The following is an 11,744-nucleotide window of genomic DNA, read 5'->3' on the forward strand; positions in this document are numbered from 1 at the left end:
CTCTGGTGTCGTCTGCCAGCTGTCATCGTCTTCACTGGTCCCCAGAGTATTTTCAAGTGTTTATTCTAAATTAATATTATCTTATCTAAAAGCATTGCTCATTCAAGTGAATGGAAGAAACAGAAAACAGCATTTTGCAGAAGCAGCGTCACAGACTGGAAGGACTACAAGGCCCTTCCAGCTCCGGCTGCCCAGGGCCCATCCATGGCCTCGGCACCTCCAGGGATGGAGCGCCCACGGCCCTGGGTGGAAACCTTCCCCCTCACATCTGACCCAAGTCTCCCCTTTTGGCTGAAAGCCATTCCCCCTCGTTCTGTTGCTATCAGACCATGCCATCAGACTCTCCTTCTGTTTTTAAGTTCCCCTCAGGTACCGATGGCCACAGTGAGATAACCCCCAAGCCCTCATCCTGGCCCCCATAGCAGAACTGCTCTGTTCTCTGACCTCTCACTCTCGCTGTTTGGACGATGATTCACATCTTGCTGCTGATCACCACCCAGCTTCTCCCGCCCCGTGCAGCTCCTCTCGCTGTCACTCTGCCTGCAGTGCCTGTGCCTTCCTCCTGTGCTCCCTGCAGGTGGAGATTCACCACTGCTCCCCAGCACCCTGTGCCCCACTGCAGGGCTGCTTCCTGGGGAGGACGTGCAAATGGTGGCCAGGATGGATGGTGGGAACAAACTATGGGGAAATGTGAGTGTTGCTGGGTGCGTTATGTCTTCTAAGGGCCGCCAGGCACGCTCAGAGCCGTGATGTGGGGATGCCACATGGCAGAGCTATGGAGCATCAAAGGAAACAGGCAGGATGTTGGAAATTAGGGAAGATTGCGTGTAATTAGTTGCCGTGTCTCTTCTGAAGGTTGTCTACTGCACGGCGGCCTTGTGGTGACTCACCAGAGCAGGATTTGGGTGCTGTGTGCCAGCAGGACTTGCAGCAGAGCACGTGGCTTTGTGCTGCTCTCCTGCACAAAACTGCTTCAGAAACTCCAGAGGTCTGAGCTGAAGCTATAACATGTGACAAAATAAAAAGAAATAATGCAAATAACGTAGTCCTCCTATTTTAACAAGGCAACATTTATCTTGTTCTGATTCTTTTCTTGGGGCAGGAAATTGTATGGGAAGAACCCAGGGATGGCAAAGTGGCCGCACTCCAAGAAACTCACGGCCTCCTCTGGGCTCCAAAAGGAACCAGGCTCAGGACCAGGTATTCTACTGCATTTTTATTCTGACAGATACAATGCACATTGAGTTGGCACACACAGAAGCTTGTTTTTAAGGCAAATGATCTGAAAATAGTTTTCCCATTCACTTCCTTCCATAAAATCTGACAGAAGTACAACGTGTTGAAATGGGCACTAGGAATGCTTCCAGAGAGGAATTTAAATGCATCACATAGAAAGGCACCTTTAAAGAAATGCAAAAAAATACGTCTTCCCACTCAAACAAGTAATGGGAAAGAAAAGCTTCAATTTCTGCTCATGCTTTTTGAATCCATCTCCTGAAGTGCGTTCCCCACCACGCCGTGTTGTGGCCAGCATGGCTGGCAAATGGTGCTCCCACTCCTCGGCTGCAGACAAAGCAAGCAGACATTCTCCTCCATTTGCTGATACTTAAAGTAGCTTCTTCATGTTAGCAGACACAGAGACCTAGAGAATGGCCTTTACCCACACCCAGAGGTGTCCTGCTTCACTGTGGAAATGCATGGAGCAACAGAGCTATGAATATGCTTATGAATAACAAGCCCACATGCATTTAACCACTGCCACACACTTTGCACTCTATCAAAGGAAAGAACAGCATTTCCCTGTTGTGGCTGCAGAGGGGCTGATAGAGGAAGCCGTGAGTCACCCTTCTGCCAACCACATGCAGCCCCAGCAGGCCCACACTCCAGCCCTGCAGCTCACCAGTGGGTCAGCCCCATCCCTGAGGTCGTCCTGACACACTGTGCAGGCACTGGGCTCGTTCTGCATGCAGCCTGAGCAACAGCAATCCTCCGGACAGAAGATCAGGCTTGTAGATTACAACATAACTCTTAAAAACGTGTGATTGCTGTGAGGCACTTCCCAGAGCCCCAGGGCAGCTGCTGCTTCCAGCCGTGCCCCGTGCCATGCTCCCAGCTGCAAGGAGCATGCGGGCACCCACCAGCACTGAGCAGCAGTGACCATCACTGAGCAGCACTGAGCATCCTCCTGCCCCCAGGGCAGCACTGCGCCCAGGTGCCCAGCACAGCTGTAGTCTGGCTTCTGGAGAAAGCGGGGCTTCAGCTTCCAGCCACACTCCAACGCCCATCCACACAAAAGCAGACTTCTGCAGATGGTGGTTCTGCCCTCAGATGAGATACTGTTGCCTGATGTGGGGATAGCAACTAGACAATATCGCAGCGGAACAGGAAAAGCGGTTTTTCTTTTGTGTACTCTTATCAGCAAAGGCAGAAAAGCAAAAATCTCTGTATCAGAGATTTCCAGCAGATGCAGGATTACACTTGCCATTAAGGCCCCCGTATTCAGTATTACACGGCACATAGCACACGGTGGACAACTACCTGATATACTGTAATTGCATGTAATTTTGCCTAAGAGGCCATTAAACGGGAGACATTATGGACCATCATCTACAACAAAGGCAAAGAAAATGGGAAGAAAAGTAGTTCTTGTGAAAATAAGCCTCAGATGTTCTAACAAAGGGTGAGGATTCAGCTTTCTAATAAAATCTGAACAATAGCTGGAGGAAAGGCATGATAAATGCATGTTCTTCTCCCCGTCTCTTCCAGTCTGCTTTATTTTTAAAAATTCCCAAAGCTGCCATATCCTTAACATTTGTCTTTATGAAGGAAAGAAGAGAGAAAGAACGAAGAGAGCTGCACTCCTGTACCACTCTGTAGGGCATTTCGATAATGTAGAGGCTCCAGACTCGTTTGACACTCATTTTGTTCCTGGACGTGCAAATTTCCAAATAAAATCACCCATACAAAAGCTGTCTTTTTGCCTCTGTAAACCTCTGCCACTAATCTGCAGGAAGATGAACGCTTTCCGTCTCTTACAACCTGTTTATCACTCTCTCCATCTGTGCAAAGTAGTTTTATAGTGGGCTCTGCTATCAGCAACCTGTGTGACGTATGGGTGCTTCACGGGCTGCTATAAAAAAGAAAGTAAAGCAGCACAACTTTCCCACTGCTGCAGCCTGCCCTGCAGTGAGCTGACCCCAGCCTGCAACGGGATGAGCATCCAGCAGGACAGTGCATGTCACCAGGTGCAGGCTTCCTTCATCCTCAAAAGGGAACGATCCACCATCACTGCTACAACTCAACCTTCTGTTCAAAGCCATGGAAATTCAAATCAAAACTTCTCGTTTTATCTTAATGCGTTGTCTGCCATTTCTTCTCCTTGTCCATCCAGAAAAAACGAGGACAAAGACTCTCTGAAGCAAATAATCTTAAGCATTAAGGTTACACATAGGAGTGGGTCTCTTCCTTAATTAATCTGTTGAATCTGTTCCAAGTGTCCCCTAATAGGAAAATCACTTTTTCCGACCTTAGCACAAGACCAAAAAGCCCCTCCAAGTCCACTTAGGCAGACAACAAGTCGTATTCTGCAGCTCCATTGGGAATCTCAGTAACAACAGAATTCAGCAGCATCCAGGCTGGATGTGGCTCTGGGCAGCCTGGGCTGCTGGTTGGCGACCCTGCACACAGCAGGGGGTTGGAACTGGATGAGCACTGTGGGCCTTTTCAACCCAGGCCATTCTGTGATTCTGTGAAAACCAATCCCTCTGTCTACATTGGAGAATTTTGGGCACATTGGATAAATACTTATTTGGCACTTTGAGGCTGCTCAGCCCTGCCGCTTTCCGCTGTTTACACCGATGTGAACATGCGACAGATGCCCAATTCACAGTAAGACATAAAGCCATGTGTTGGCCAAAGCAGTCTCCATGCAGGCGGATCCGCGCTCCGTCACGCCGCCGTCCGTCGGATTCCATCTGACAACGTGATGGATCTCTCCTTCCACTCGTTGTTGGAGCACTTGGAGACAGCGCTGGCCGCCTGGCAGAACTTCTGGAGCAGGATCTTTCGGAACAGCAGATAAACCCACGGGTCCAGGATCTGGTTCAGGGAGGCCAAGCGCACAGCCGTCAAGAAGAAATTGCACTCCCTGTAGAGTTCTGAGCTTTGGATTTCTCCAGAGAACCCCTTGCATGATTCAAAGGATGTGCGGCTGAAGATCATCCTCAGCATCATGACCTAAGGAGAGTTGGAAGGGAAAAATGGCACAGTTAAGAGACCATCTCTGCATCACTATGTGCAAGTACCCCCAGAGACAAAATCCTGACAGGGAGTGTGGCAGAGGAGTGGGGGGTCAGCCTCTGCTCCTGGATAACAGCGATGGGATGAGAGGTGACGGCCTCACGCTGTGCAGGGCAGGGGCAGGCTGGGTGCTGGGGGACATCTCTGCTCCAAAGAACAGTCAGCACTGCACAGCTGCCCAGGGGTGGGGGGTCAGCATCCCTGGGGGTGTTCAGAGCCGTGGGGATGTGGCACTGAGGGACGTGGGCAGTGGGCACAGGGTGGGCTGGGGGAGCTCAGAGGTCTTTTCCAACCAGAATGCTCCTATGGTTCTAGGATTCTCTAAGGGATTTCTTCCTCTCTTGTCCAACTCAAACCATGACCACAGAACTACGCACAAGCTCTGGGCAGGCAGCTCAGTCTGTGCATTTGTGTCTAAGGATCACGGCAGTCACACCGCTGCGTTCCTGCTGCCAGGCAAACAGTTACAGGTCTTATGCCAACACAAGGAAGCACGTGCTGCTTCCCTGCCCCAGATCCAGTCCTGGGCTGTAAAGGAAAAGCACTGACCTTGCAACACTGACTTAAAGGGACTCATCTTCTCATTTTCACATTATCTCAATTACAAGGAACAGCTGAATCCCGCCAGGATTCTTTCCTGTGCAACTGCTGTAGGGAACTGCTTTAGGTTGGCCATCACTGCACAGAACCCCTCCCCCGATCCCTGCCCTTCTGATATCCATCAGCACCCATCAGATCCCTCGCAGCCTTCTCTTCTCCAGGTGAGCAGCGCTGGGGCTGCCAGCCTGTCCCCATCAGGCCCTGCAGTGGGTGCTGGGATGCTCATATACCAATGTGTAACTAGGAGGAATGTGAATCACGTTTTGAAAGTTCTCAGACATATTTAATTTTCCATGGTGGTTGGTTGGTATGTCTCAAGTTTTCCCCTGACCTTTCTGTATCAACTGCAGTTGTTTTAAATACATTACTTTAGAGGCGTTTCGCTTCTCTGCAGATAAGCTACGTCACACTTTGTGCTGCAGCCTTCTCCAGAAGCCTATAAGCACGGGGATCCAAACCTGTTCTGAGCAGCCCCAGGGCTGCAGCTCACTGCCAAATGACGCGTGTCGGCCGCGTGATGGGCAGGGTGCTGTGCTCCTGCACCTGGCTGTGTGTGCAGCACGGCTCCTGATGCTCCAAGGTGCGGTGGCAGAGGGGAAGCCGGAGCTGGGGAGAGCTCAGGGACAGCTCTCTGTGTTTGCAGGCCTGGGCCCTGCATCGTGGCGGCAGGGAGGCACCCAACACTAGGGATGGGTGCCCGGGGGACTGGGCAGCTGAATGCGTGACTTTTCCTGGACAAGTCATTTTTTGCATGCAAATCCTTTCCAGGCATGACTTGAAGGCCTTGGCTGTCTGGAAATTCAGTGGAACTGAATGCAGTGGGTCTGCCAATTGTGGTGTGGATGCCAGCAAGCAGTGCAGCACGTCCTTCGCACTAAGCACGGTACTAACCCTATCCAGCTTCTCACTCACTCACCCACCCATATAAGCCAAGATGCAGAAAAATTATCACCACGTGAACGTGGCTTCAGACCTCCAGGATCTGCCTGACTCTATATCCAATCCTACAGCTTTCTCATGTCACTTCTAATCTGCTGGACGGAGGGCTGACCATGTCAGCGATGGTCAGTGGCACTGGGCACTGAGCAGCAGCCAGGCTGAGCATGCAGGAGCTGCTGGGGGACAAGACCTGGCCACTTACTGACAGCCCTACACAAGCTCTCTGCAACAGCCTCTGAAAGGGGCCAGTGTAAGGCAGCACAGTGAGCCAAGCCTGGGCTCTGCACAGCACTGCCTCCAAGCAGCACTGCATGGCCAGACCGTGGCTGGGCTGCAGGGAATGGGTGCCCCAAGCAGGGACCAGGACTGCCTGCAGGGTGTTCTGCTTGAAGGGATCTTCTGGCTGCCAGATCAACGACCGTGGCCTTGGGAAAGGCTTGGGAGAGTGCACAGAATCACAGACTTGTAGGGGTTGGAAGGGACCTCCGGAGATCCCCCAGTCCAACCTCTACAGCAGCTCCACGCAGCAGCTGCACAGGAAAGCATTCAGGTGGGTTTGAATCTCCCTGGAGGAGACTCCCCCACCTCTCTGGGCTCTGTGCCAGGGCTCTGCCAACCTCAAAATCAACGTGTTCTGCCCCACGTTCGCGTGCAACTTCCACACGGCAGTTCAGACAGCAGGGCAGCTCCGACAGCAAAGTAGAATTGTTTTTGTTTCTTTAAATAGCAGCAGTTGAGGATTCCATCTGCTGCATTCAACTCACTCAAAAATGAAAAGTAACCACAGAACAGCCAGAGGTTGTAGAATGTGGGTACGGATCCCAAGCCCCCCGAATGGCCGAAGGCACACTGTGCCCACACAACCCTGGCTCTGCACTCTGCCTCCCCAGCTGAGCGAGGGCCCTGGCACAATCCTGGTGCCCTCTGTGCCCTCCGAGCAGCCCCTGCATGTGTGCCCGCTGTGCCCCTGCTGCAGCTGGTGGGAACCAAGCCGTGCCCATCACTCCCAGCACTGCTCTCCCTCCATCAGCTCTTCTGGGCCGTCTTCTGGGAGCCCTATATAAGCTTTGCAGACCTCACCGTCCTGTTCTTCCGCGAGTGAATCCATGGAGCTACAAAAATATTAGACTAATAAAATACGTTTCTCAAGCAGGCAACTGCTGCTTATTTTGGTCTTCGTTACATAATGGAACAGTTGTTGGAGCATCAGTTGCCTCACTGGAAATTTTTTCTGATGTCCTTGGGGACTGTTTATCGTGGCCTGTACTGGTCTTCTAAATTAATTAAGAGAGAGACTGCAAAAAGAAGAGGCACAATGTCAGGTGGAGCAAAGTCAGAAGAGCCGTACAATCCATGCCAACATGGGCTCAAAATGCCGAGAGCAATATAATTGGCAAGCTAATCAATTAATTAGATAACAGCCTATAGTTACTGAGCGCAGCTTTGCAGTAGCACTAAGCCTCCACTGCTGCGGCATCCACAGCCAACAAGCGGACGTTCCGTGAAGCCTGACTGTAGTTCACAAGAGAATTCTGGAATAGCTGTGTGGGTTCCCAGCAGGCACCGTGCTGTGTTTCACACGGGCACTCCGTGGCAGGAGCCAGTTTTGGATAACAGACCATCGGAAGTTCTCTGCCGTACAGAAGTTCTCCTGCAGCACCTCGCAGGGCAGCACTCGGGGTTATGGTGTGTTCTTGCCTGCTCACAGCAGGCCTAGCCCATCCGCACCGCCGCGCTCCGGGGGCACCTTCTGGTCTCTGCTATCCGCGCTCCCAGACGGACAGCAAATAGCTGCTGTGCTCAGAGGTGTGTATTTTTAGGCCACGCGAGGGCTGAGCGGCTGCTCTGGAATGCGGAGCAAGAATCGGATGTGAAATTCCTGCTCCCAAACTGCGGAATCTTCTCATGAGATAGCTTCCAAAAATCCAAACGTGTTTTCCACGCGTTGTGAAGACAGGAAGATTTATCTGTTTACACCGCTTCTCCTCTCCCATTAGCCCTAATCTGCTGCTTCAATAATTCTCTCCCACAAAGCAAAGAGGGCTGCAGAAGGAATACAGGACTCTCCAGACGAAATAAAGAACGGCTGTGGTGGGCGAACCGCAACGAAGCCAGGATATGATTTTTCCTGATAGCATCTATTAATACTTACAGTCGTGTACCACCTTATCTTGAAGTCAGAATTGTCATTTTGCTCCAGTAAAGCACCTGCAGCCGGCATGCAGAGCAGAACTGCACACCTCCCGTGCACTCTCCAGCCCTCAGCTCCAGTACTGCAGAGGGACCAGAAGGAAATCCTTCTGTTTCTGTAAAACGTGGCTGAAATCACCTGCAGTCCACCTGGAGACTGACAGGGAAGGCTGAGGATTTTAACGAGGCGAGCATGTCTGCAGGAGAGCAGTAACACAGGGAATCACACACTTGCAGTAAGCACATGGTCTCGCTTTTACCATCCAGATGTGCTCTTATGTAGGACAAATACAGTGCAGGAAAATCCAGCGCCCTGGCTGCAGGAGGTCATAGAATCCTAGAATCACAGAATGGCTTGGGTTGGAAGGGACCTCAAGGATCACAAAGCTCCAACCCCCTGCTGCAGGCAGGGCTGCCAACTTCCACATTTATCACCAGCCCAGGCTGCCCAGGGCCCCATCCATCCTGGCCTTGAACGCCTCCAGGGATGGACGGGGATCCACAGCCCCTCTGGGCCTTCCCTGCTGCACGGCCAGCTGCAGCACCCTGTGTGCAGGGCATGGAAGCGGCGGCCTCCAGCTCTGCAGGACACGGTGCTGCTCCATACAGGATGAGAGTTCCTCAGCAGTGACACATCGCTGCCTCCCTTCTCTCAGTAAAGGTGCTTTCTGGAACTGTTTTGCACATTTAAAAGGAAAAGCAGCAGAATATCTGAGTGTTTCAACTTCAATAGCCTTGAAAGTACCACGGCAGCGAGTAAGTTTGCACCCTGGAGCTGCTAAAGCAGGACTGTGAGAATGAAAGTCTGGGTGCAGCTGTGCTTGTGAGCAAACAAGGAATGACGTCTCTGTCACCCCAGGAGTGTCCCGGTCTGCTGCTCGTTTCCCTCAGCGCTTCTGTTCAGCAGCAGAGCACCAAACAAGCACCAGGGCAGTGCACAACTGGAAGCCACTTACACTAAAGCAGTGCCTTATGGAAGCGGAGCATTTTTCAGGTTCTCCGTGCTGAAGGCAAGGTCTTGACTGCACACAAAAGACCCGGCGCCTGTACTACGAACACAGTTCCTCTCTTCCTCTAAACACGGCATAAATCAGAGACGTGGAGGGCGGCAGAGCCCTGCACAGGGCGCAGAGAGGTGCTGGAGCACCTGCAATAGAAAACTGCCTATAGGGGTTGGTCTGGGGGAGCTCCAGAGGCCCCTCCCAGCCCCCACAGCTCTGTGCCACAGCTCTCTGAGCAATACTGCAGGACACAAAGCACCACGAGGAATCCCTGCACTGTCATCAATTTGCTGAGCTTCCACACCACCAAGGAGGACAACAGAAACCTCCCCGCTCAGGCACCTTTGCTCCGTGCTGCAGAGCTGCTATCAGCCCAAATGCAGCAGCTCTCCTGCAAGCTGGGGGAGCACAGAGCAGCACCCGCATCCGGATGGGAAGAGTATGAGAACAAGAACTGAGAGGGAAATGCATTTCCTGCCTTTAATAACTCTCTTTTCATTTTTTTTTTTATCCTTTTAATTACAGACGAGCACGCAGCAGCTAACTCCTGAAGAACGACTGAAATGCTGCTGGGGCTGCCAGCATTACCAGCTCTGACACCTGGGCTTCCAGAAGTAGGATGAACTCGAGTTCTCACTCAGCTTACAGCAGAGATCACATTTTACTTCCATCAGAAGCTATTAATCATCTCTAAACTTGATGCCTCTGAGTTTCTTTTAGGGGCAGGGCTGTTTTGGAGATTTGATGGAATTTTACAAGGATAATATTCAAAAGTTAATTTACTTTCTATTTTTTTACCTCGACCGTGTGAACTGCCAGCTCTGCCAGCCTTTCCATCACAGAGCTCGAGCTCTCTGTGCACAGAAGGGAGAAAAATCCTCCCCGTGCCATCCAGCACCCATCGCGGAAGCGAGCTTCACCCCTCTCCTGCTGAAGGATTACAAACCGGACAAACTGTCCCCAAACCCTTCCGATGGCACAATGAGGGGCTCTGGGCTCTCGGGTGCTCCCTCGTCCCATACAGAAGCAGCAGACGTGGACGCAGCCCCTTCTCCTACAGCACGGGGAGGGGTCTGCGCCAAAACGGGGCACGAGAGAGGGAGAGCAAGATAAGGGCTCTTAAAAACAAGGAAAACGACACTAAATAAGCAGAGCGAGCGACCTGCTGAAAACCAGAGGGCGCTTGCCAAGTCACACACGGTACCTTTTCCCACAGAGCACGGAGGTCAGTTTCGCTACAAAGTGAGAGCAAATAAAAAGTGCAGAACGACTCCTTCCCACCCCACGGGGCACGCAGGGACTGCTTCTCGGAGCACGGAGGTTCTGCTTCCCTTATCGCTGTGCCTTCGGCCCCCGCTCCGCTGCCCCTCGGCTCACCCGCCGGGCTGCACGGGGCGCTGCCCCCCTCCCACCCCCCACACCCGTCCATCTCCTGCACTGCCGACCCCAGCCCCGTCTCCTTTCTTTACGACCCCCCTTCTCCTCCTCGTCCTTCCTTTCCGAACGCTCTGCCCTCGGCCGCCCTCTGGGACCGCCGCTCCCCGACCCCGCCGTCCCTCCCGCACCGCCTCCCCCCGCACGGCACCCACCAGCAGCGGCGACCAGCACGCCGACAGGACGCACGTGATCCCCAGCAGCTGGATCAGCGTCTCGGTGGCGATCCGTCCCCACCGCTTGCTGGAGCGCGAGGCGGCGGCCTTGCTCCGGCAGCGGGACACCAGAGCCTCGACGGTGGCCAGGTTGCACGCCGCGGTCAGCAGCAGCGAGAAGAGCCCCAGCCCCGCGAAGGCGGAGGCGAAGAGCGCGCTGCCGGGGCGCTGCCCCTCGACGCTGATGAAGCACCACGTGCCGGGCCACTGCAGCGCGTAGCGGCCCAGCCCGGCCAGGGGCAGCAGGGCGAAGGCGGGCACGGCCAGCCAGATGCCCAGCAGCACGGCCTTGGTGACCCGCGTCTTCATGTGGCTGGCGTAGCAGTGCGGGGCGCGGATGGCCAGCGTCCGCTCCGCGGCCATGGCGCTGGCGATGAAGAGCGGGCAGAGGCCGAAGACGGTCATGCTGAAGCCGAAGAAGGCGCAGAGGCGGCCCGAGGGGTCGACGTTGGTCCAGGCGCGGTCGGACAGATACACGGCGATGACGATGGGGCTGGTGAGCAGCTGCCCGGTCAGGTCGGTGAGCGCCAACGAGCCGATGCACAGCAGGAAGGAGCGCTTGCGCCGGTTCTCCTTGGCGCGGTAGCTGCGGGACACCAGCAGCATGGCCAGCGCGTTGCCCACGATGCCCGTGATCATCATGGTCAGCGGGAACGCCACCGACACGGCGCCGCAGCCCTCCGCCGGCCGGCCCGTGCCGTTGCCCCGCGGCCGCATGGGCTCGGTGCCGTTGGGGCCGGGCTGGCACAGCGGGCGGCGGCTCATGGCGACGGAGCGGAGCGGCCCCGGCCCATGGCAGCACCGAACAGCGGAGATCCGCCGCTATGAGGCTCCGCCGCTAAGAGGCGGACCGCCCCCGGGGAGGGGACAAGCGGCGCGGGGCACGGCGCGGCGCAGCACAGTACTGGCACGGCACGGCACCGGCTCCCCTCGCGGCGGAGCGGCACCCGCGGTTCGTCCCCACGCGGCTCACGCCGGCACCCGCACCCTCGCGCTCGTGGCTGAAAGCTGCCGGCTGCGTGCAATAACGCACCGCTGCTGCTGAAAGCCAGCCGGCTGCACTTCT

At 54.4% G+C, this 11,744-nt stretch overlaps 1 protein-coding gene across 1 annotated transcript; it reads right to left on the minus strand.

Annotated features, from left to right (window-relative positions):
- Positions 1–1,201: 1,201 nt before the first annotated feature.
- Positions 1,202–11,554, minus strand: PTGER3 (prostaglandin E receptor 3). The gene is made up of 2 exons (XM_085231320.1): positions 10,619–11,554; positions 1,202–4,236 (listed from the first exon to the last, which is right to left on the minus strand). The coding sequence occupies exons 1-2, from the start codon at positions 11,441–11,443 to the stop codon at positions 3,949–3,951; spliced, it is 1,113 nt and encodes a 370-aa protein (XP_085087446.1). The 5' UTR covers positions 11,444–11,554; the 3' UTR covers positions 1,202–3,948.
- Positions 11,555–11,744: the final 190 nt, after the last annotated feature.

Source organism: Meleagris gallopavo, chromosome 10 (assembly GCF_905368555.1).
Source record: "Meleagris gallopavo chromosome 10, MGAL_WU_HG_1.1, whole genome shotgun sequence".
NCBI lineage: Eukaryota > Metazoa > Chordata > Aves > Galliformes > Phasianidae > Meleagris > Meleagris gallopavo.

Coding starts and splice junctions, on each gene's coding strand:
- PTGER3 (XM_085231320.1), bottom strand. CDS start 11,443: ATGAGCCGCCGCCCGCTGTGCCAGCCCGGCCCCAACGGCACCGAGCCC. Junction 4,237..10,618: donor CGTGCTGGTCGCCGCTGCTG/GTGGGTGCCGTG, acceptor AACTCTCCTTAG/GTCATGATGCTGAGGATGAT.